Source organism: Lissotriton vulgaris, chromosome 10 (assembly GCF_964263255.1).
Source record: "Lissotriton vulgaris chromosome 10, aLisVul1.2, whole genome shotgun sequence".
NCBI lineage: Eukaryota > Metazoa > Chordata > Amphibia > Caudata > Salamandridae > Lissotriton > Lissotriton vulgaris.
Window position 1 is genome coordinate 844,499,690 of NC_141698.1, and position 24,060 is coordinate 844,523,749.

The 24,060-nt window shown below is 44.8% G+C and overlaps 1 protein-coding gene across 1 annotated transcript in view; it reads left to right on the plus strand.

Annotated features, from left to right (window-relative positions):
* The window catches only part of CUBN (cubilin), a 1,372,460-nt gene that overhangs the window by 111,955 nt on the left and 1,236,445 nt on the right, over positions 1 to 24,060 (plus strand). The window contains exon 8 of the mRNA XM_086941783.1: positions 15,102 to 15,270. Coding sequence (XP_086797909.1) covers positions 15,102 to 15,270 — 169 coding nt within the window. The remainder of the gene's footprint in view (positions 1 to 15,101; positions 15,271 to 24,060) is intronic.

Sequence of the window (24,060 nt, forward strand, 5' to 3'; positions counted from 1 at the left end):
GAATTTAAGGAAACAAAGCTCTGTGTGAAAGTCTGTGAACTGACAGCGTGCCCTATAGCCCGGGGAGCTGCGCCTAGCTCAGCCTTGAGAAGTGAAATATAGGTCAGGGGTTTCCAGGTTTGTCGCTCGGAGATGAAGGGCGGAAGTAATCCAGGCGCGGGACTCGACCGCCTGTGGGTTTCATCTGGGCTCACAAAACTCTGCAAACCCTGACTCAGAATGCCCCACGAGCTCATGACGCATTGCGTGTGACATTTCAATGCTCTTTGTCTGAGCGCTCAGTTCCGTAACTCCTCCGCGATACCAACCAGACTACCATTGCAACCCAGCACAAGGAGAGCACCCGCCAGCAACACAGGGCGAACTAGGCCCACGGACACAGCACCGGAGACTGCTGATGCATCCCACGAGAACTCTGGTCTCCACCCATGTGTCTACTGGCACAGCAGGAGTGAAATTTCTTCCTAGCAAATGCACATACTCTATACTTTCTCTGCTTTCCCAGCTTCTATCGGACAGTTAAGAGCTGTGACCTACAGTTGTTTTAATTTGGCGGCAGGTGACGTACGTGTTATTTTTAAATTGTTAGAAAGTAACCAGGACACACGTCCTAACAAGCACTCACCTGAGGACGTATTCTTCCGGCGGCGGTCGGCCTGAAATGGCTGCCGCAAAGCTCCGAAATGTTTGCTATTCGGGGGCGTGTTTTTTTCTGAGTGACGGATGACGTCACGGGTAGAAAGAAGGCAAAAAACACGCCCCCGAATCGCAAAACGATGAAGCTTGATCAGAGTGACGCCCCTCTCCTCCAATGGCTGGCCAGCATTTACGAGGCCTGCCAATGGAGAAGAGGGGCGGGTTCAAGCCCCGTACTAAGAATCATTAAATCACTGACCGAGACTGCGCAAGCGCAGCCTACGGTCCTCAGCCTAAAAATGGCTCCCGTCAGCACCAGCCACAGCCCTGGGCCCTGCGGCAAGTCCCAGCCACCCCAATCATTTCAAACTATTGATTCCCCCATTCGCTGTCAACAGCAATTAGGAGGCCCTCTGAGCACAACAAATATTATGAGTACTAGTCAAGTCAAAAATTCTTTATTTGGCACATATTGTGTGAACCATAAAAGCTATGACCTTCCCTCACGATTCTCCCTGGGGTGTCACTCAAATTGGCGGGCACAAGCTGGGCGCCAGGGATGAGTACCTCACTCACCTATGAAACATCTGATATCTGGAATCTTGAAAACCCATTCTAGGCCAGTCCAGCTCAATTAACGACAGCACAGAAGCACAAAGAGACAGAGTGGATCTTCAGATATACTGTGCAAGCTTCAAGCATGCACGGTGTGCCTGTCTACAAGCATGTGACTTGGCATCCCCGATGAAGCCTGTGAGATGCACACTGGCTGTCCACCTCCCTCTTCTCACCCCTTTCTTGGCCCAATCCATCACAGGGCAAGGTGGCGTTAGGGTGACTGCTTCCCACACATCCAAGGACGAGTTGGGAAAGTCCTTCCTTGCCATTCCTTGTCATTTGCTATGCAGATTCAGGAAGACCCAGGCTGAGGTCTAAATCACCCAGGTTGCATTCAAACAATGATGCAGGATCATGTCGTGGAAGGAGTGACATTACAGCCTCTCAGGCCACAGTAGTCCGGATTCAAAGCAGGCAAGCCATGCAATATCTTCAGCAAACCTCATGTGCCTGTCAGACAGTGCCCTGACTCTGCCTGAGCCACGCGAAGAGCATGGGTCTGAGTGACAGTGCATAACTCTATAGGAAGATATGACTATATATTGAATGCATGAGCTCTCACAACAAGCAGCTAAAGATATCTGTAATCAGATGCTAAAAAAGTTCGCATTCATTCAAACCCAAATAATCTAAGTGCAAAGAAGTCAGGCAATAGGGCTTAAAACTGTCCTAGATTTTCAAAGGAATTCCAAGTCCAAGGTGATATTATATAAACATAGATATCTAAGTTATTATTATTAATCAATGAAATACACATTGAATTGTGCATTTAATTGATTAAAACTAAATAGGAAGCACACAATGTGGGGTGAGTGGAGTTTGACATAAAGGGGCCTCCGTTACTTGGCTGGCTTTCATTCCAATCTCATTTCCTTGCTTCCAATTTGATGGCTTTCCTTTGTCTTTGTGTTCGTCCCTCGCCCTGGAAGATAACCATTTACAGTATTTCTGATCAGATGAATTGTATCCTGTCACTACTGAAAATCTTTTTGTCTTTTTAGGTTCGAGACTGCAATAGCATGCGCTAGTGCATGCGTTTCGCTTGTGAGACGCTGTTATTAAAAAAGCATTTACAATGCAATAGGTCTCGGGATAGTTACGTTTGAGCTATTGGCATTGCTAAATATTGCAACACCAACTGCAACAAAAGTCTATAAATTGTAGGCCAAAAAAATGTGTATTTATTTTTGTAGCAATGGTGGCATGCTGCGCTTTAAATGAATATGTTTAAAAGTAAAGTGTGCCATACTGCGATTACTACAATATTAATTGTGGATGCGTTAACAAATGATGTGTGCACTGATGACTGGTGGTGTGTGTGCCTGTACAAATTGTGCACTGATGGCTGGTGGTGTGTGTGCCTGGTGGAAGTGTGTACTGCCGGCTGGTGGTGTGTGTGCCTGGTGGAAGCGTGTACTTACGGCTGGGGGTGTGTGTGCCTGGTGAAAGCATGCACTGACGGCTGGTGGTGTATGTGCCTGGTGAAAGCGTGCATGGACGGCTGGTAGTGTGTGTGTGCCTGGTGAAACCTTGCACTGACATCTGGTGATGTGTGCCTGGTGGAAGCAAGCACTGACGTGTGGTGGTGTTTGTGCCCGGTGAAAGCGTGCACTGATGGCTGGTGGTGTTTGTGCCCGGTGAAAGAGTGCACTGACAACGGGTGGTGTGTATGTCTGGTGAAACTGTGCAGTGACGGATGGTGGTGTGTGCCTGGTGAAAGTGTGCATTGACGGCTGGAGGAGTGTGCCTGCTGAAAACGTGCACCACCTATAGCACCACTCAACCCCCAACGCCTACATCAACACTCAACCCCCACCGCGTACAGCACCGCTCAACTCCCAATGTGTACAGCACCACTCAACCCACAATGCCTACATCACCACTCAACCTGCAAGGCCTACATCACCACTCAACCCGCAATGCGTACAGTACCACTCAATCCTCACCGCGTACAGCACCACTCAGTGCAGACATGCAATATCATTGTAACATATGGTAGGGGTATGAAATTCCTTACTGTACCTGGTGACAGTGTTCCCCTTCCATCATCCCCCTACTCATTTTCATCACCTCTGTTAAATGTGTGTTCACTGTAATTTATGCAATCCATCCATCCTGTCTGATATCATGCTGTGTACCACCACTGTTCTTTGGTTAAACGTTTTATGTTATAAATCAAATAAATCAAAAGGAAATCCCTGGGGAGCACTCGTTATACTTTCGTACCACTGTGGATACACATACAGACTTAAACAGGGAAAGCTAGTTTGCTATACTACAGGGAATACATATTAATTTCCACAACCAAATTGAATCGTTCACAATCTATTTTTAATAAAACCATATACATAAGAACATAAGCACTTGGACATCACAATTTAAAATTTCAAAGAAATATTCTTTGAAAACGAAAAGTAAAAACAATTAATCACAATATTTCATCACAATTTACAACTCAAAATTTAGAATTAAAAACAGAGGAAAACACATATATGACAACTCGAAATTTTGAATTAAAAGCAGAGGAAAACACATATATGACATCTCAACAACTCATACACGAAAGCGATAAACAAGGACCTATTAGTAAACAAACCCCTAGTTTAACTGTGGCTTCTTGATCTCTTTGCCACTATTTGTCTCTGGATCCAAAGGCCTGTAGTTCTTTTATCAATATAAACAACAGTAACAGTTGTACATGTACATCAGTTGTTTACTAGGCCCTGATTGGATTCTCTGTGTGTACAAAAATGCGTCGATGCGTTTCGGTGCAGAACAAGTGATACTGTGGCACCTTCTTCAGGACTTCTTTGATTGGGGTTTCTCGCTTCAATGAGTGGTGACTTGCACCCTCTCCCTTCTATATGAGGAAGAAAATCCAAGCTGGTGCATCTATGGTGTTCAGTAAATTTCTTCAGAATTACACCTCATAGTCCTCTCTTTTTTAAGAAGAGCTCCTTGCATTGGGTTATCTTTTCTTGTTATTCCAATCTTTTAAGCTGCTTGGCTGAATATCTTAAAATTTTATAAAACTCTCCTCGAACGGGCATAGGATTTGGGATCTCCTTGAAAGAACTGGATATGTTCTCGTATTTGCCGGAGCCGCGTCTTTGCCTCGTTCCAACACTCTGAACACCATAGATGCACCAGCTTGGATTTTCTTCCTCATATAGAAAGGAGAGGGTGCAAGTCACCACTCATTGAAGCGAGAAACCCCAATCAAAGAAGTCCTGAAGAAGGTGCCACAGTATCACTTGTTCTGCACCGAAACGCGTCAACGCATTTTTGTACACACAGAGAATCCAATCAGGGCCCAGTAAACAACTGATGTACATGTACTACTGTTACTGTTGTTTATATTGATAAAAGAACTACAGGCCTTTGGATCCAGAGACAAATAGTGGCAAAGAGATCAAGAAGCCACAGTTAAACTAGGGGTTTGTTTACTAATAGGTCCTTGTTTATCGCTTTCGTGTATGAGTTGTTGAGATGTCATATATGTGTTTTCCTCTGCTTTTAATTCAACATTTTGAGTTGTCATATATGTGTTTTCCTGTTTTTAATTCTAAATTTTGAGTTGTAAATTGTGATGAAATATTGTGATTAATTGTTTTTACTTTTCGTTTTCAAAGAATATTTCTTTGAAATTTTAAATTGTGATGTCCAAGTGCTTATGTTCTTATGTATATGGTTTTATTAAAAATAGATTGTGAACGATTCAATTTGGTTGTGGAAATTAATATGTATTCCCTGTAGTATAGCAAACTAGCTTTCCCTGTTCAAGTCTGTATGTGTATCCACAGTGGTACGAAAGTATAACGAGTGCTCCCCAGGGATTTCCTTTTGACTTATTGTCTCTGTACCCTGTTCCCTGGAGATAGTGGGGTACCCTCTCTCTAGATACATAAATCAAATAAATACATAAAGATACTTACTGCCATAAATGTAATTTTGGCTAATGACTAAACATTTTCAGGGGAAAATTGACCACAACAAGGAGCTAAAAAGCTTGTAACCCTTGAATTACTTTAATAAGATTATTTTCTGTAATTGTAATTAACAAGGGGTCAGTGGCCAAGGAGTAATGCTAAACCTCAAGGTATTTTATAATGCCACCGGACACAGAGGGGACTTGCAGTGTCTGTTTCACACACAGCAGTGGGTGTTTCATTCAGTACAGCGCACGGTCACAGCATGAGCCTCCCTAACAAAAACCCCCATTAAATCCTTGGTCTTTGGCTGCTCTTAATCAAAAGATACCCAATCTATAATAAATGTGAATCTACTTTGTGAATATCAGCACACTAATAAGAGCCCTTTAATTTCTTGCAAACACTCTATTAAGCAGTCTTATGTAAGTCTGTTCAATAGACGCTAGATGGCAGTGGTATATATTGGCCAGCACCTCTGTGAAAGTTTGTTTCCAAGTTCTAATAAAAATAAGGATATTCTCCAGCGTGCTCAATGTCAGACACCGTGCCATCCACAGTGTTACAAAGTATGTAAGAAAACCCACATACAAACAATGCCCAAACTTTTGTTTGACAGAACACAACCCAAGGTAAGTTATGAGTGACTTATTTAAGTCTGTGTCATAGATTCATGGACTCTGAGGTTGAAGCTGATAAGAGCAATAACGAAAGAAATGGTCGCCTAGTCAGCCAATGCATGTGTGCTTTCAGGGTAGAAAATTGTGAAGGGCTCGAGCTGGACAGCTGGGTGTCCCCTTAACTGTTTTAGGGGCAGTAAAGTTTCTGGTTAGGGAGGTGCCTTTCTCAGTGTCCGCTGCCCCTGGCAGAGGCATAACTCATCTGTAATAAAATATTCACCGACACGCTAGTTTTTCAGCTTAGGAAAGACAAAAGGCTATGCGGACCTGGTGGCAGCAGGTGCTTTAACCCACGGAGCTATCTCCTGGCCTTAATCTCATCCAGGCCGAACCCTGAGACGAGCACGGGCCTCTGTACTGCGCCGCATCGCTATCAGAGGTGTCACCTGGGCAGGGCGCAGTGTGAGGCTGACACCTCGCAGCACTGGCCTCTATCAGCCCGATAATGACCTGAAAGGTATCAAAGGCAGACCTGGCTTAACCCACACAGCTCCTTATCTGGCGACAGAGGCCCTGCTATGAAGGCGCAGATGAACATTTTAAAAACGCTGAATGATTTGAGAAAGCGCTTAGCCTAGGCATACAAATACTGTCTGGCCAGCTGGTATACTCGGGTGTTGTCGCGTTTACACCATGGCCCAGGCCATTGTGCTGGTTTCAGAGGAGCAACCCAAATCCTGACAGGCTTGTGTTTCTGAAAGGCTGGGATGGATGGGAAAAAGTCAGTCACACACCATCTGCTCATCAGGCGCCACTCTACCAGTCTGCAAGAAGCAACCCGGCCTAGTCACAGCCCTTCCAGGCTTTTCAAGGATGCAACCCTGATATGTGACTAACGAGGTCCCAGCCCCACTGGCCTTTTAGTGGCCGCATGTAAAGAGCTCTGGCCCAGCTCTACTGTCTCTCAAAGGAGAGTGGATCAGTGTTTACAGGCAGCTCATCAATCGAATGAACACTAAGTAATGCATCCTCAGATCCCACTACGTTTTACAGCCACTCAAACCACTGTGCTATCTTACCCGCTAAAACAGAACAGTAGCATGGAAAAATATGGCGCCTACCATTTCCCTTCACTTGTTTTCATTTTTTCCAGTTTTCTGTAATGCTGCAACACCTACGTTTCTTACTACTATTAGCTCTGGTGAGTGTTGGCACCGGGTCTCTGCAGTGAAATGCATTTCAGATAAATTACAACCTCAGACAAAGGCTGCAGCAGGACGGGCACGGCAGCGAGCGTTGCTGACATGCCGAGGATGGCGGGCGCGTGCGCCACTGCCAGTAAATGTCTTCAATTATCGCGGCCATGTCTGGCCGCAATAATTGAAGACATATGGGCTTTGGCGCGCGTAACAGACACCAATAGGCCATGGGCGGAGCTACGCGACCGCCCATGGCCTATTGCGTGTTCTGTTTTAAGAATACACGCACACAACGCCCAATAAAAATGGACATAGGAAATAACACGCACGAGCTGTGTGGTATTTCCAGGTCCATTTTTAAAACCCGAGAAAAGGACTCTGACTGTGCGAACACTGCTGCGCAGTGTATGCTAGGCCGAGACCTAAAAAGGGCTTGGAGCTCGCCCTTTCTTATAATTTGTTGGCTTGCATGGCACTCTTCTTTACAGCCTCATAACTGGTCACTGTAGGACTAACATATTTTCTGTTCCTTTTTGTGGAGCAGGATACCAAGCACTGATTGATTCAACTTAATCAGTGCCCGTCCGCTGCTCCCGACGTCATTGAGGTACTATTTTGTTCTTTTAACTTCCAGTGCCCTGCAAACAGAAGGCGTGTGACTGGCAAAAACATGCACATGAAGGACAAAAAAAATTGAAAAGTTGTATTTTCTATAGTTAACGTTTTTTTATTTTCCCAATTCTTCTTTTCTCACTTTGCACTCATGTTTTGTTTTGGCTTCTGGACACTGTTCTCAAAAGATGACAATTATCGTGTTGTATATATATTGCAAAGCGACATTGTTTCTTTCTTGTGTGTGATTTTCGAAATTATATAGTGTAGTACACCCCAATTCACTCCACCCTACCCCACTCCAATCCACCCCACTCTAATCCAAGCCAATATCCCCTCAAACCAATCCACTCAATCCAATCCACCCCCTCAATCTAATCCACCTGAGGCCAATCAAGTCAAACCCACTCACCCAAATCTTTTCCAATCCACCACACTCCAATTCTCCCAACCCACCCCAATCTGCCCCACTCCAGTCCAAAACAATCTGCCCCACTCCAGTTCAATACATTCTGCCCCAGTCCAGCAATCCAAAACAATCTGCCCCACATCAATCCAAAACAATCTACCCACTCCAATCTGCCACACTACAATCCAAAACAATCTGGTCAACTCCAAATCAATCTGCCCCACTCCAATCCAAAACAATCTGCCCCACACCAGTCCAAAACAATCTGCCTCAATGCAATCTGACCCACTCCAATCCAAAACAATCTGTCCACTCCAATCTGCCTCACTCCTATCCAAAATAATTTGTTCCACTCCAAATCAATCTGCCCCACTTCAATCCAAAACAATCTGCCCCACACCAGTCCAAAACAATCTGCCTCAATGCAATCTGACCCACTCCAATCCAAAACAATCTGTCCACTCCAATCTTCCTCACTCCTATCCAAAATAACTTGCTCCTCTCACATTTGCCCCACTCCAATCCCACAGAATCTGGCCCACTCCAATGCAAAACAATCTTCCCACTCCAATACATCCTTACTCAATCCATAACAATCTGACCCTCTCAAATTCAAACTGTCTGCTCACTCCAATCTAAAGCAATGTGTCCCACTCGAAACTGCCCTACTCCAATCCTATCTACCTCACTCCAATCCAATCTACCTCATTCCATCCCAATTCACCCCCCTCATATCCGACCCCACCTCACCCCACTCCAATATGCCTCTCTTCAATCAAAAACAATCTGGCCCACTCCAATGCAAAACAGTCTGGCCCACTCCAATCCAAAACCATCTGCCCCACTCCAATCAAAAATAATCTGCTCCACTCCAGTGTAAAACAATCTGCCCCACTCCAATCAAAAAACAATCTATGCCACTCGAATCTGCCCCACTCCAGTACAGAATAATCTGCCCCACTCCAATCCAACACAAACTGCCCCTCTCCAATCCAAAACAATCTGACCCACTCCAATCCAAAACAATCTGCCCCACTCCAATCTGCCCTACTCCAATCCAAAACCTTCTGCCCCATTCCAGCCTGAAACAATCTGCCCACTCGAATCCAAAACAACTTGCCCCACTTCAATCTGCCCTACTTCAATTCAAAACATTCAGCCCCATTCCAGTCCAAAACAATCTGTCCACTCCAGTCCAAAACAACTTGCACCACTCCAATCTGCCACCCTTCAATCTAAAACAATCTGCCCCACTCCAAACCAAAACAATCTGCCCAACTTCAATCTGCCCAACTCCAATCCAAAACAATCTCCCCCACTCCTATCCAACCAATCTGCTCCACTCCAAATCAAAGCAATCTGCCCCACTCCAATCCACCCTACTCCAGTTTGCCCCACCTCAATTCAATCCACCTCACTCCATCTAAATTCAACCACCTTCGATCCAATCCACATCGCTCCAATTCAATCCGCCTCACCCCACTCCAATCTGCCCTACTCCAATCCAAAACAATCTGCCGCACTCCAATGCAAAACCAACTGTCCCTCTTCAATCTGCCCCACTCCAGCCAAAACAATGTGCCCCGCTTCAGTCCACTCCAGTCTGCCCACCTCCAATGCAAAACTATCTGCTCTAATCCATTCCTCCTAACTCCAGTCCAAAACAATCTGCCCCACTCCAATCCAAAACATTCTGCTCCACTGCAATCTGCCCCACTACAATCCAAAATATTCTGTCCCACTCCAATGTGCCCCACTCAAATCCAGAATAATCTGCCCTAATTCAATCCAAAACAATCTGCAGCGCTCCCATCCAAAGCAATCTGCCCCACTCCAATCTGCCCCAATCGAATCTGCAACACTGCGATTTGCTCCACTCCAATCTACCCCACTTCAATGCAAAACAATCTGCTCTAAAACAATCTTCCCCACTCCAATTCAAAACAACCTCCCCCACTCCAATCCAAAACAATCTGCACCATTCCATTTTAAAACAATCTGCCCCACTCAAATCCAAGATAGTCTGCCCCATGTCAATCCAAAACAGTCTATTGCACTCCAATCCCAAACGATGTGCCCCACTCCAATCTAATCTGCCCCATTCCAAACCTCCTCACCCCAATCCAATCCAATCCAATCCAATCAAATCCACTTTACCCCAATCCAATCAATCTCACCCTGATCCAACCCATCTCAACCCAATCCAATCCACCACACTCCAATCCAATCCACCCCACCCCACCCCACTCCATACCAAACCACCCCACTATAATCCACCCCACCTCAATTCAGTCCAATCCATTTCACCACACCCAACCCAATCCACCCCTCTCCAGTCCAATCCACCTCACCCCACTCCAGTCCAACCCACCCACTGCAATCCACTCCACTCCAGTCCAATCCTCCCCATTCCAGTCCAACCCACCCTACTCTAATCCACCCCATTCCATTCCAATCCAGGCAACTCCAACCAGCCCATTCCAATCCAATTCAACCAACCCCACTCCAATCCAATCCAAACCAATCCACCCAATCAAATACTTTCCACCACATCCCACTCCAATCCAATCCACTGCAACTCAGTCCGCCCACCCCACTCCAATCCATCCCACTCTGTTCTAATCTATTTTATTCCACCCCACTCCACTTCACTCCAACACAATCCACACCAATCCAATCCAATTCAATCTACCGCACCCCACTCCAATCCAGTCCAGGACTCCAGCCTACTCAAGTCCAACCCAGCCCACTCTAGTCCAGTCCAATCCAACCCACTCCAGTCCAATCTAACCCGCTCCTGTCTAACCCACCCCATTTCAGTCCAGTCCACTCTACTCCACCCCAATCCAATCCACCCCAAAACACTCCACCCATATCCATCCACCACACACAATACAATCTACTCCACTCCAGTCCACCTAACTCCAACTCACAGCCATTATGTCCTCCCTACTCAATCCAATTCACCCAATCCAATTCACCCACTCCAATCCACCCCACCCCTATGCAATCCACCCCACCTCAATGCAATCCACCCCCATCCACACCACTCTAATTCACACCAATCCAATCCACCCCATCCCAATCCACCCTACCCCAATCTAATACACTCCACTCAATTCTAACACAACCTTGCCTTTTCCAACACACCCCACTCCAATCCACCCCAAACTGTCCACCCCACTCCAACCTAACCCACTCCACCCCACTGTACTCCAATCGACCCCACTGTACTCTAATCCACCCCCATTCCACTCCAATCCACTACACTCCATTCCAATACACCCCACCCCGCTCCACTTCAGTCAACTCCACTCCACTCAACCCCACTCCACTCTTACTCTATTCCACTTCACTCTACCCCAATCCAATCCACCCCACCTCAGTACGCACCACTCTACCCCAATCCTATCCACCCAGCCCACCCCACTCCAGTCCACCCTCTCTAATCCATTACATGCACCCCACTCCAATCCAATTCACCTAAATCCACCCCACCCCACTCCAGTCATTCCAATTTACCTTAATCCACCCCATTCAAAATCATCTTAAGTCACCTCACCCCAAACCACTGTAATCCACCCCAACCCACTCCAATCAAATCCACACCAATCCCCCACTACACTCCAATCCAGCCCACTCCACTCCAATCCAGCCCACTCCAGTCCAACCCACCCCAACCCACCCCACTCCAGTCCAATCCACCACAGTCCACCCCACTCCAATCCAATCCACCCCACTCCAAAAAATCCACCCCACTCCTGTCCACCCCACCTCACTCCACTCCAGTCCACTCCAATCTACCCAATCCAATCATCCATAATCCAATCCACCCTACCTCAAACCAATTCATCCATTCCAATCCACCCCAATACAGTCCACCCCTCTCCATTCCACCCCACTCCAGTCCATACCACACCACCCCACTCCAGTCCATACCACACCACCCCAGTCCATACCACACCACCCCACTCCAATCCAATCCGCCCTACCAATTCCACCCGGCTCAATGTAATCCACCCCACTCCAATCCACCCCACCTCTCCCCAATCCAACCTACCACACACCACCCCAATCCAATCCATACCACTCCACCCCACACCAAACCAATCCACTCCAGTCCCCACCCCTATCCAATCCATCCCACTCTAATCCAATCCTACAATCCTATCAACCACACTCCAATCCACTCCACTCCAATCCACCCCTCACTAATCCACCCAAATCCACCCCACTCCAATCACCCCAATCCAATCCACCCCACTCCACCATACCCCACTGTACTCCACCCCAGTCTACTCCAATCTGCCCCACTCCCCCAATCCACCCCACCCCAGTTCAGTCCACCCAACACACTAAAATCCATCCAGCCCACACCACTCCAATCCACCCAACTCCAGTATAATCCACCCCAATCCACTCCACTGCAATTCACCCCACTCCAAACTACCCCACTCCAATCCAATCTACCCCACCCCATCCTAGTGCAATCATTTCAATCCAATGCACCCACCTCAATCCAATCTAGTTCACCCTACTCCAGTCCACCTCATCCCATTTCAATCCAACCCATACCAATCCACCCTAATCCACTCAATCCACTCCTAACGCAATCCAATACACCCCACCCCTCTCTACTCCAATACACCACACTTCTTTAATCCACTCCAACCCACTCCGCCCTATCCCACCCTACGACACTCCACTCTACACCACTGCACTCTATGACACTCTCTGCCACTAAACCACTGAACTCTATTCCTCTCAATCCTACAAAACTCTGCTCCCCTACTCCACTCTGCGGCATTGTACTCCTACAAATTAACTGAACAACACTCTACTCAGCCACTCTACAACACTCCACCCCACTATCTTTTATTCATGCTGAACAGCAGCCACACTGGAGTACAAAATCACAAAAACACATTGCCAAAACCAATAGCTCGTTTATTGGCGAGACCTATTGGCTTTGCCAGTGCTTGTTTTCTTTCAGCGGTCCATGGGAGTGCATGTATTTTTCTATATTTCCATTGTGTGTTTAGTTAATTTTATAATTTTGCCTCCCTTTCAACTGTATGTTTTGCTTCATACACGAATGACCTTCATTGCTCTCCCACACATGAATGCTTTATTTTTTTAATTGTTTTTCTTTCAAGGGCCAAGCATCCGCAGAAGGTTGCCAGCCTACCTGCTATTCATTATGTTGCTCCCCACACTTTTTTATATTGTTTTTTTCTGTATTTTGTTTTCTGCAAGGGCCTCGCAGCTGTCTTCTGCCACTCTCCACACAACACAGCATTTTTCAATTGTTTTCGCTTTCCTCCCACAATCTGTTTCTCTCCCAAACCTCTGTGCATTTTAATGTTTTTATTTTTTTATTTCCTGCAAGTGCCCAGCAACCGTCACTTTTACCAGGCCGTTCGCTTTTTTTACGCTCCTGCATGTTTGAGACTTCTTAATTCAACATTCTAGAATGGCTATCATCCCACTGGAATGGCAAATAAAAAAATCCAAAATGGATGCAGACCAAAATAAGCATGCATCACGATGTATGTGCATGCTTTGGTAGCTTTCTTAGAATCACTATTTCTTTATTAGAAAACACGTTCAAAATGCGACCCATGTGTTCATCTGTGTGGTAATGCACTGGCTACCATTTGGTAATTCATTTAGGCAAATACAAACAAGCATTGGCAAAACATAAACTTCCCCTTTCAAGGGCAAGACCAATTGGCGTTGCCAATGATGCTGTAAAGTTTGGCATATTTCATTTTAAAAAATTCAGGATCATTTTAGATCTGTGTATTTCACTAAATGGCAAATACCCCACATTTAAATACAATGTGAGTGAGGCATGTGGTGATGTCATTCAGACAATTGCAGAATATTCCAGTATTATCTTTAAATGCCATGTAATTGGTTGTCTCACGTGATGCATGACCTGGTGGTTCAGTGGGCTGATTGAGGTATGTTGCTGACACCATGGTTACAACTTTAAACCCAGGCGGGTTCACTCAGCATTTTATCCTTCTAAGATTGATCAAATGAGCACTCTTTAGTTGCGTAGCAAAAAATATCTGTTACTTATCGATTGCACCAAGTCCCAAGAAACCCATGTATGTTACACATTAGGTTATGATTAAATTGAACCTGACTGTTTCATTTCATTCACTTTTAGAGCATAAAAACGTGTTGAATTGAACCTTTGTATCTTCCTCTGGAGTTGTAGGGTTGATTGGAAAGTGTGGAGTAGGCTCAAGGCAGAGTTCTGCATTTTGAATAATAAATCTATTTATTCAAAATAAATGTTGTATTATAAATCATTAAAATGTGTGATTCTTCTGGCACCAATTGTCTCATAATTTCATACGGAGCATGGAATTATGTTGAACTCGAGGCAGAATTTTAAGCTTCTGTGTAATTAAGAAGCCAGGTGGCCACAGGTGGCACCAAACAAACCACCTCAAATAAAGGGGGATGGGTAGTCTGTTCAAGCACACAGAGTGCAGAAACCACTCTGGAGCGCAGTGCAGACAGAGATGGGAGGATTAAAATGACATTAAAAAGGATAAGGATCTTAGTGCTGTCGTATCTGATGCCTGGAAAGAAAACAAGGTGTAACAGGGCTTAGAGAGAGGCTTAACTTTCAAGTAATAGGAAGCTTGAAGTACCACTATATCCAGTGAGTTTGAGCCCTCATCTCAGATGCTGTGTCCACTTCTGGAGACCACCCAACCTGCAGAATCAGGAAAGGCCAGAGGCAGTTTAGCCACCAACCAACACTATTCGCTTCAGTAGCTCAGGGCCTTAAAGAGGACACAAGTGAAAGACTAATTTACAAAAGGGGATTTACAGAGAGAGTTATTTTGCTCCATGTGCTTAATTGAGAGCTAGGCTGACCTACACATTCCAGGCAGGAGGTGCAGGCAGGAGGACAGAAAATGTATATATTTTTTGAGTGTCAGAGGCAATACGTTTTCTTAAATGCTAATGGCGTTCTCCCATTTGAAGGCACCTATTTATCACCTTCCCAGTCCCTCGCTTCTAATGTCTTGCCTTGTGTTGTTTCTTTTCACAGCCTAAATACAGATGTATTTGTGATAATGGCTGGATGGCGCCTCCAGGCAGCTCTGCCTGCACCGCTGACATTGATGAATGCACCCTTCCAGACTATCCTTGTTCTCAGGACCCCCTGGTGCAGTGTTTCAACACAGAAGGGTCCTTCTACTGTGGGGACTGCCCAGCAGGTACAGTTGTGTCCAAAAGATATCAGCACTGCGTAAAAATACATTATGTTTGCAAAATCCACTCACCTTGCTGTCTTTGTATGATCATGCTCGTGCTGCTGCTGCACGTGTCGAAGCGGCTGCGTGCACACATCAAGCTGACCGGTGGCAGGCATAGCAAGGGTGCCATCAGCACTAATGCAAGCAAGGAAAATGTGTCCCCATACCGTATAGCAAAGTATTAACAAGCATTTGCAATACAATAGGTCTCACATTTGCGAGAGTTTGAGCTATTGCCATTGTAAATGACAATACTTTTATGTGCTTTGTAAACCTGCAAGCAGTGTATAAGCATGCACTTTCTACTTATAGTCCTTGCTTACCAAAAGCAAGGCTGGCAGTAACTGAGCCTCTTTTATTGCCAGCCTTGCTTCTCATAAGCAAGGACTATAAGTACAAACTGTGTGTTTAAGCACCGTTTTCAGGTTTTCAAGTTTTCAAAACAAAGAAATAAAAGGTATTGTTATTTACAAAGCCAATAGCGCAAACTCTCACAAATGTGAGACCTATTGCATTGCAAATGCTTGTATTTTTCAAGCTGCTATATAGTAAAACCTGATTTTAACGCCTGTAAGATCACTGAGCAGTCTTCTTCTTCTTCTTCTTATTATTATTATATTTCTTATATAGTATTATTAAACTAGTACCCTACCTGTACTCATCATGAGGTAACTATGACCTTCCAGGTCATTGTGAACACTGTTTTTAGTCCTGAGCTTATGTGTGAGACCAAAATGCATTCTGGGTGTTGAAATTTGCTTTGCTTCCATGGCACTATATAGTCCAACACGGCTGAAATTGATAATTTGTTGGTGAAAAGTTCAGGCATGGTGACCTTGTCCGCATTGAGATGGAGTGAGGTGGGCACCCTAATCCCTCGTGTGAGTCTTTCTTACAGTAGTTACCATGGGAGAGGGTGTGGCTTACCGGATAGGACAGCTGACTTTGATACTGGGGAACCTGGTTCAAGTCTGGCGAGAGGCTAAAATATCCTATGGTTCTGGACAAATCACTTGATCTCCCTGTGCATACAAAAAATGAATCTGTCCGTCTGTAATGTAACTAGTGATCACGTAAAGTGCTCGGACACTTTAGACAAGGACATTAAAGTTGGGAAATGAATATTGAACCAGAATCAGGACTATATTTGAAACTGTCCAGCCGGACAGGTATACTTTTAATTCGTAGAATAGAAACTCGAAAGAATAAAGAGGGACACAGGCCTGCGTCCAACTAGGTATACATACAGTAAAACAAACAGGAGATTTCAGGCAGAACGACTTGCTTGCATGTTATACATTTGATTGGTGCAAGCAGAGATATGGTGAGACACTCATATGTAACGGGGCCTCACCATATCTTTGCTTGCACCAATCAAATGTATAACATGCAAGCAAGTCGTTCTGCCTGAGCTCTCCTGTTTGTCTTTTTTGTTTTACTGTATGTATACCTAGTTGGACGCAGGCCTGTGTCGCACTTTATTGTTTTGAGCTTCTATCTACGAATTAAAAGTATAACTGTCCGGCTGGACAGTTTCAAATATAGTCCTGATTCTGGTTCTATATTCATTTTCCAACTTTAATGTCCTTGTTTAGGGACCACTGTGTTTATAGCTCATTACTACCCAAGGTCCCTCACCAATCTTATTGGGTTCCCTTGTCCCTTATAGACCTGACACTTTAGGGTCAAGTTCATTCGACGTAAAACTGCAAAAAAAAAACAATACAAAACACGGTCCACCACGCTGCATCGACTCATTATTTGACATTTTTTATGAACATGTTATATGAGCGAGGGGATCTAGCATTTTTTATGGCACATCACCAGCAGGATGCCTTCTAATTCATGAGGAAGGAATAGGATATGGAAGTAATGCGACACCTCCCCCACCATGGCAACGGATTATCGCTTGAACCCTTCCAGCCTAATCCTCCAGCCTACATATTATTATCTGGGCAGCATTAATTACTGGTCTGGCCACAACGGATTGCTGGCAGATGGGATCCCTTCCATCGAAGCATTCAAGTGACTGTACATTTTCACTGCCTCCTCTCCACAATTGCAGGCTGACAGCACGGAGTGACTTCTGCTGCTCAGAGAAGCCCGAGGGAGAAGGGAGGACATGCTTGCAGTGGTGTAAGAGGACCCTAGCGATTACTTCCCACAACAGTGCGAGAAGCTTTGAGGGCAGGAAGGACAACCAACTGATCCAAAAAGGCAGACTCCATGAGCCGGGCGCATTTACATACAGGAAGATTCTATTCGGAACATGGCTGTCCCCAGATGCTGTTATACAGGGGAGGGCGAGTGATGATAAATTAGGTTGCTACACAGCAGGGTTTATGGAGCCAGATGAGGCAGGCCTAGCCATCCAGCTGACAGACACTGCTTGGAAAAGACGTCCACACAGCCAGCTGCCCCCTACCACCGAAGCGAAGGTCTCCTCTAGGGACAAAAAAACTAAACAAAAACATCCAACAGATGAGGAAAGAAGCACGCTGCCCCACCTGCACTGCAGTGAGACAGAAATGGGTAGCAGATACCACAGTGGACAGCAGCGCCTGCCCATCATAACACAATAGAGTGTCTTTTGCACATGCTGGATTGTCTTGTGAGCTGTCAGGCTCTTGATAAATGAAAGAACAATTTTGCTTTTGAAGCTACAAAGTCTGCTGGGCCGTAAGCATTGATGGACCTGGCGTCCTGTGAGTGCTGTGTACATTAATTAAGCAAATAGTTCTCCAAACTGCTAATGAAAGCTCCTGAGTAAGGACACATGTAAGAGGGCCAGTCTCCATGGGAGGTAACAACAGAGTAAAGGGAGGTACTAAGGAGGGACCAAGAAGCCTATTAACAAATCAGAAGTCAACATTTACAAAGGACAATGAAACAAGCCAATAAAAAATATGGGTGGAGAGTGGGTGGGGCTTCAAGTCCATAGCTGAATACAGATGTCTCAATGAGACAGCGCTAGTGCTGCCTAGGTGAGACCTAAAAAAAGACCTGCAATTGGGGTACATTTTGCCCTCCGTAGCCCTGGGCCAATGTACCACTCCATGCACTGCACTAAAGGTAGTAATGACCCTAAGACAAACACATTGGGCAGCTGCACAAAGATTAAGCTGTGCCACCCTTTTGCAGTACTCCTGGAGTACGTAGGAGTCCGATTGGCTTTCTACTGGCTTCCGGCTCCTCTTCACACAGTCCAGAAGCAGCACTGGCTTAATTGTAGAATTCAGAAGTAAATCAGGAGTACTACAAGAGTAAGTCACACCTACTCAGACCAAGATCTTTCTGAATGAAGGCCCACAGCTTTTATTTTCAGAACTGCCTACTGTGATATTAACCCTCTGCAAGGGTAGTCCTTTGTTCTTTTAGAAAGCTATAAGACTAAATAGAATTACTTTTAAATTTGCAGCCTATTTACCAAACTGTTTCAGGGTACATATCTAGTGTATGCATTGAAAAGAGTTTCAAACACTGGAAAGCTTTTTCGTGACTCATAACAGATGGGTGAAAGTTCCAAAATGTATATAGTGGTTTCTATATCTTTAGGTCATCCCTCGATAGTGTAGCTAGGGGTGGAGGTCAAATAAATGCAACGAAAATAAGGAGAACTCCAACAGGACAAGAATAATAAAAAAGCTGCTGGGTATACAATCCATATTTTGTACCAAAGATACAAAAGGAAAGGTCTTAACCCTTTGCAGCCGTGTTGTTTTGAGTGGATTTACTTCAGCATGCCAATGCTGAAAATATGAGTCAAACACTGCATGTTTCCTTTTAAGGTCCTACCTTCGATTGCCATAGGTGTAACACAGGGACCCACATTATCTTGGTGCAGTGGTATGTGGTATCCTTGCTCCTCCCACCCCCCAGCCACCTGTCTTTTTCACCCTGAGTCTGTTTAGGCAGGAGAGGCCCCCTCCCCATACTTTGCAAGGGGGGCCTCCTCAAGTATTTTTATGCTCCTGCCTTAGGCTCAGTGCTTAATTTGAACTGGAGGTTGGAGGTGGGGGCCACTGGGACTCGTTTTTGGGGACCTCTTTTTCTTTATCGAACATTTACCGGGAAAGGGAAATACAAAAACTAGAAAGGACGAGGAAGAGAAAAACCATCACAAAGGGAGAAAATAGGGGCCTGCAGGAGTGAGATAAAGGGGCAGGAGGTGTCCGACAGTGGATTAAAGAGGTATGAGGTGGATTTAGGACTACACAGCCTAGGTATTTGGTTCTGTGACGTTTAATGGCGCCGCCTGTGGACATCTGAGCAGCGTCTTTGGCACCGAATTTCATTATTTTACAAATTAAGCACTGCTAAGGTTGCCACATTTAGCAGCAAAACGAGTCCACATTATCGCTGCTTTTGCCATCCCTCGTTCTTGCCGGGCTACAGAATAGTAATGTTGTGAACATCCCACACACACCTGGGTCATTATTCTCATTCATATATGCACTTTTAAAATTAGGTTCTAAGTAAAGACGGTGTAAGTGGGCAATCATGCCTACTAATCCTGCGAGGAAAGTAAGTTCTGTCTAAAGAAAAGCGCTTTGCATCTGAAAAAAGTAAAAACTCATAAATTGTCAAATATCACCAGTTTCCTAACACTCTGCACCAAGATTGGGTGAAATTCTGCTGTGCAGTTAATGGACCTAAAGTGTTTAAAGTTGAGAACTCGCTGAAAGTGCTTAACCTTTTTCATGCTCATGACAGCTCCACGCTGTGGACGTCTGTGAGTGGGCGGGGCGATGAGCACAGGCCGCCCGTGACTCATGACGGCGTGGAGCCGTCACGAGTAAGGGAGCACCACGCCCACCCCGTAGCTCCGCCCGCGCCGCAGCCGAATTCATGCTACGGCGAAGTGGTTAATGATGGTTCCATCATCAACTAGCTTAAAATTAAAATGGTAAACTATGTGCCCTCTCTTATTTGCTTGCTACAGAAGGAGCAGGGTGCTGGCCTGGTGGACATTTTATGCTTTGCTGGCCTTAAATGGTTACTTTTCGGGCTAACCGTACCATGCAGATTGTACCTGACCATTGAGACACAGATCTGCTATTTCGTTATACAGCCAGCACTTCATGGTTTGTAAAGTGTGTGTCCGTATAACTTCACATGTATTGTCCAAGTTTTCTTCATGCACAAAGCACTCAGCAGATCTCAGTTGCTGTCTGAAGTTCACATTAGAATCTCAGATTGTTTGCCCAGATTTCAGAGCTATAGGCAAACCACTTAAATTACTTTTGACCATTTATGCACTCCATCTCCCCAAACACCAATGCTCTTTATCATGACCATCTTGAAACATTTGGTGGGTTTCTTTGGTTTTTCCGTAATGCAGTTGTCAACTGTTTCCATAATTTAGCCGCAGCCCTGTCAAGTCAGGTCTGAAGATACTCACAGGTTAGAGCTGGCAAAAAATGACACTAACACTTAGCTCTGAATACCACTCTTATTCCATTTGCAACATTTTAGGCTTTCAAGTCACAAAATCACAAAAAATGTTGATGTTGTTTATCTAAAAGGTGCTTTATTAACATATGCTTACTGAGAGTACTTTAAAAACAGGCATTGGCAAAAGCAAAAGACTTGGCTGCATTTTAAGCCTAAAGTAAAACATTAAAACAAACGCCTGTTGGAGTGAAAACAAAAACAAAAAGCAGTGCATATATGAGTACTCTAATATATGATAAGTTGATTACTTTTGATGTGTAAATTAGTCCCTCATGCATTGCAATGCAAGCACTCCAAATGAGCTGAAAGACACACCAACCAATAGCATGAAGTAAGAGTGAAATGCTCCTCTGAATTGGAACCAAACCCCACACTATGTGTATTTGTAAAAAAAAGTGGTAGGAAAAGGGCGGCAGACCACTCCACTGTCCAACCAAACCTAAAACCCTTTTTTAAGTACCTTTAATTTTTCACAGAGAACATTCACCTCACCTCTAGCACTACAGTATCACTGGGTTCAATGCCTCTGCATGAGCACTTTTAGAGAACTATTAAGTGAATGAGCATTTAACCCGCACAGCCCTCTTGTTGACATATTCCAGTGTTGAATGTGGGTTTACTACAATTTGCGCATTACACTTAACAATATTTGTGCCCCGGCTCCCAAAAGTGTAAACTAAACACCTGAAGTTTTAAAGCCTGCAGTGTACTTGCTAATTAAGTGGTATAAAACACTAGATGGCTTAATGCTCTTTAATGAACTAAATGTATATTTTTGTTCTGTGATTATCACATATCGCAATTATCCCATCAATATCTAGAGAGTTTAGTACGCTGTGTATTACTCCCTGTTCTAGCACAAATACCTTTGCATCTCCAAAGTACAAATGGTCACCCAGTATAAAGAACAAGCATTTGCAATGCAAAAGGCCTCGCAATTGCGAGATTTTGAGCTCTTGGCATTGCAAATGGCAATGCGTTATATTTATGTTTAAAAAACCTGCAATAATAAAAGGCATTGTTATTTACAATACGTATAGGTCAAAGTTTCTCAAATGTAAGGCCTATCGCATTGCAAATAATTGTTGTTTACAAGTGCCCCATGCTGCTCTTTCAAGTTAATAGAGTCCACGCCCCTTTCTTTAGACGAGCCGTATCTAAAGAAAGGTCAGCGGCCGCTATTAAAGTGAAAGCACGGTATGGGGCGCTATTATAAAAAAAAACATTTGTTTGTCAAGGTGACTGAATGCGCTGAATGTTGCAGGAATATATCCAACGAACAATGGTTCCTGTGGCATAACAACTTGTACAATTTATATTTAGTACAACAGCTCAATGGTGTTTTTTAATTATCATAGAAAAAGGGGCTTGGCAAAGAAAAAGGCACACTCATACCAGATTCTGAAAAATGCTTTTGTAATTTACATAAGGCAGTTATAACAACGACATATATACAAACAAAGAAGTGCAATGTGTCCCCAGTGATATTGTGAGCGAAAACAACAACCACATAAACAATAGGTGAGCTGTACAATTTTTCGACTATGAATATTTACAAGAGGGAAATGACCAAACGCAACAATAAATCAATTTGTCATCAGTGACTATCTACAGTCATAGAACACTGTGTTTTAAGGGTTCATTCCCTATGGCGTCGACGGCGTTTCGACCTATTAGATGAAGGTCTCGTCAGGACTAGACAGTGAGGGACATCTCGTGGTGTCTTTTATTACAACCCATGCGTGATAGAGTAATACTAGAAATAACTTACAGTGAACCCAGCCGGGCACACTGTCATGGAGTCGTGTGGTAGTCCTATATGAGGGCTTATGGTCAGTGCCGATGTAACAGGGAGATACCTGTTTCGAAGGATAAACCGCTCGGTAGCGTTTTCCCGGTCGTCTGTAGAATGACAGGAAAGCATGTAGTGCCTGCAGTAGGAGAAACCATTAAAGAAAATAGTGCTTACAGAGTAAATAAGACGTACCATGTAACAACCAAAGTAAAAAGCCCAGGAACTCATAGGAGGTTACAAATGAAGACAAGGCGGTACTAAGGAGGGACTAGCAAGCCGATTAACGAATCAGAAGCCAGCATTTACAAAGGACAATGACGCAAGCAAGTGACAAAGATGGGTGGAGAGTGGGCTGAGCTTCAAGTCCATACTCCAATACAGCATGGCTCGCAGAGCAGCGCATGCGCTGCCCAGGCTCGACCTAATGAAAAACAGTTCTTTTATCTACTCCTGTATCTCTAACAACCATCAACAACCAGCACTCCAGAATGTTTCTATGTGTGGTGATGCCTGCTATGGTTTTGAGACTTATTGTGACATCATTCACCTGTTTGTCCCTTTAAATATGTATATTGGTGATCGTACTCTTTTACGTTTATAGCGGACTATGGGATAGATTCAGGCATCATGCAAACCCCTTCCTTGGTGGTCAGTCAGTTCTAACCTGCAGGACTTGTGGCAGTTACTCAAACTCATACAGCCTCTTACTTGAACAGAAAGGGTATGGAATGTCATACTAATGACATATTGTCCACTATGCAGATAATTTTTAACAACATGTATTACATGCTTAATGTAAAAAAGCTTACCATTGGTAAGAAGCCAATAACCACACTTTTTAACCAATAATAACTGATTGTGGTATCTAGGATACCTTACCTTGGGGTTTCTAGAACATGGGGATTAGAATACAGTGGTTTGACAGTTAAATGTTGTACTTGTGGCGTGATGATATCACATGCCTGTTCTCCAATAAACCATATACTTATCAGTTAGCTGATCATGTCCTTACTGCAAGCTGGTGACGATCGTGAGATGAGGCTTCTTTGAGCCTTACAGTGGCTCCACTCATCTACACAGCGCACATTTTGGGGAGAATAGCCAAAGAAGTGCAGGCGCTGTTTCAGTGGAGCTGTTCCTGGAGGTTCAATTGGACCACCCTCAGAGGCACCCTCATCTACAGACCCCCTGGACAACGCACGCAATTCAGCGAAGACATCGCCGACTTCATCAGCCCACACACCCTCTGCTCCGCCGACTACATCCTCCTAGGGGACCTCAACTTCCACCTGGAGAACAACGAAGACCGCAACACCACCACCCTGCTGGACAACCTCGCCAACCTGGGACTCAAGCAACTGGTGACCACCCCCACCCACTACGCCGGACACACACTCGACCCCGTCTTCTCATCCAGCGAGGACATCGCCTTCAGCCACGCCACCGGACTCCACTGGACGGACCACAGCTGCGTCCACTTCAGCTTCACAAGGACCACGATC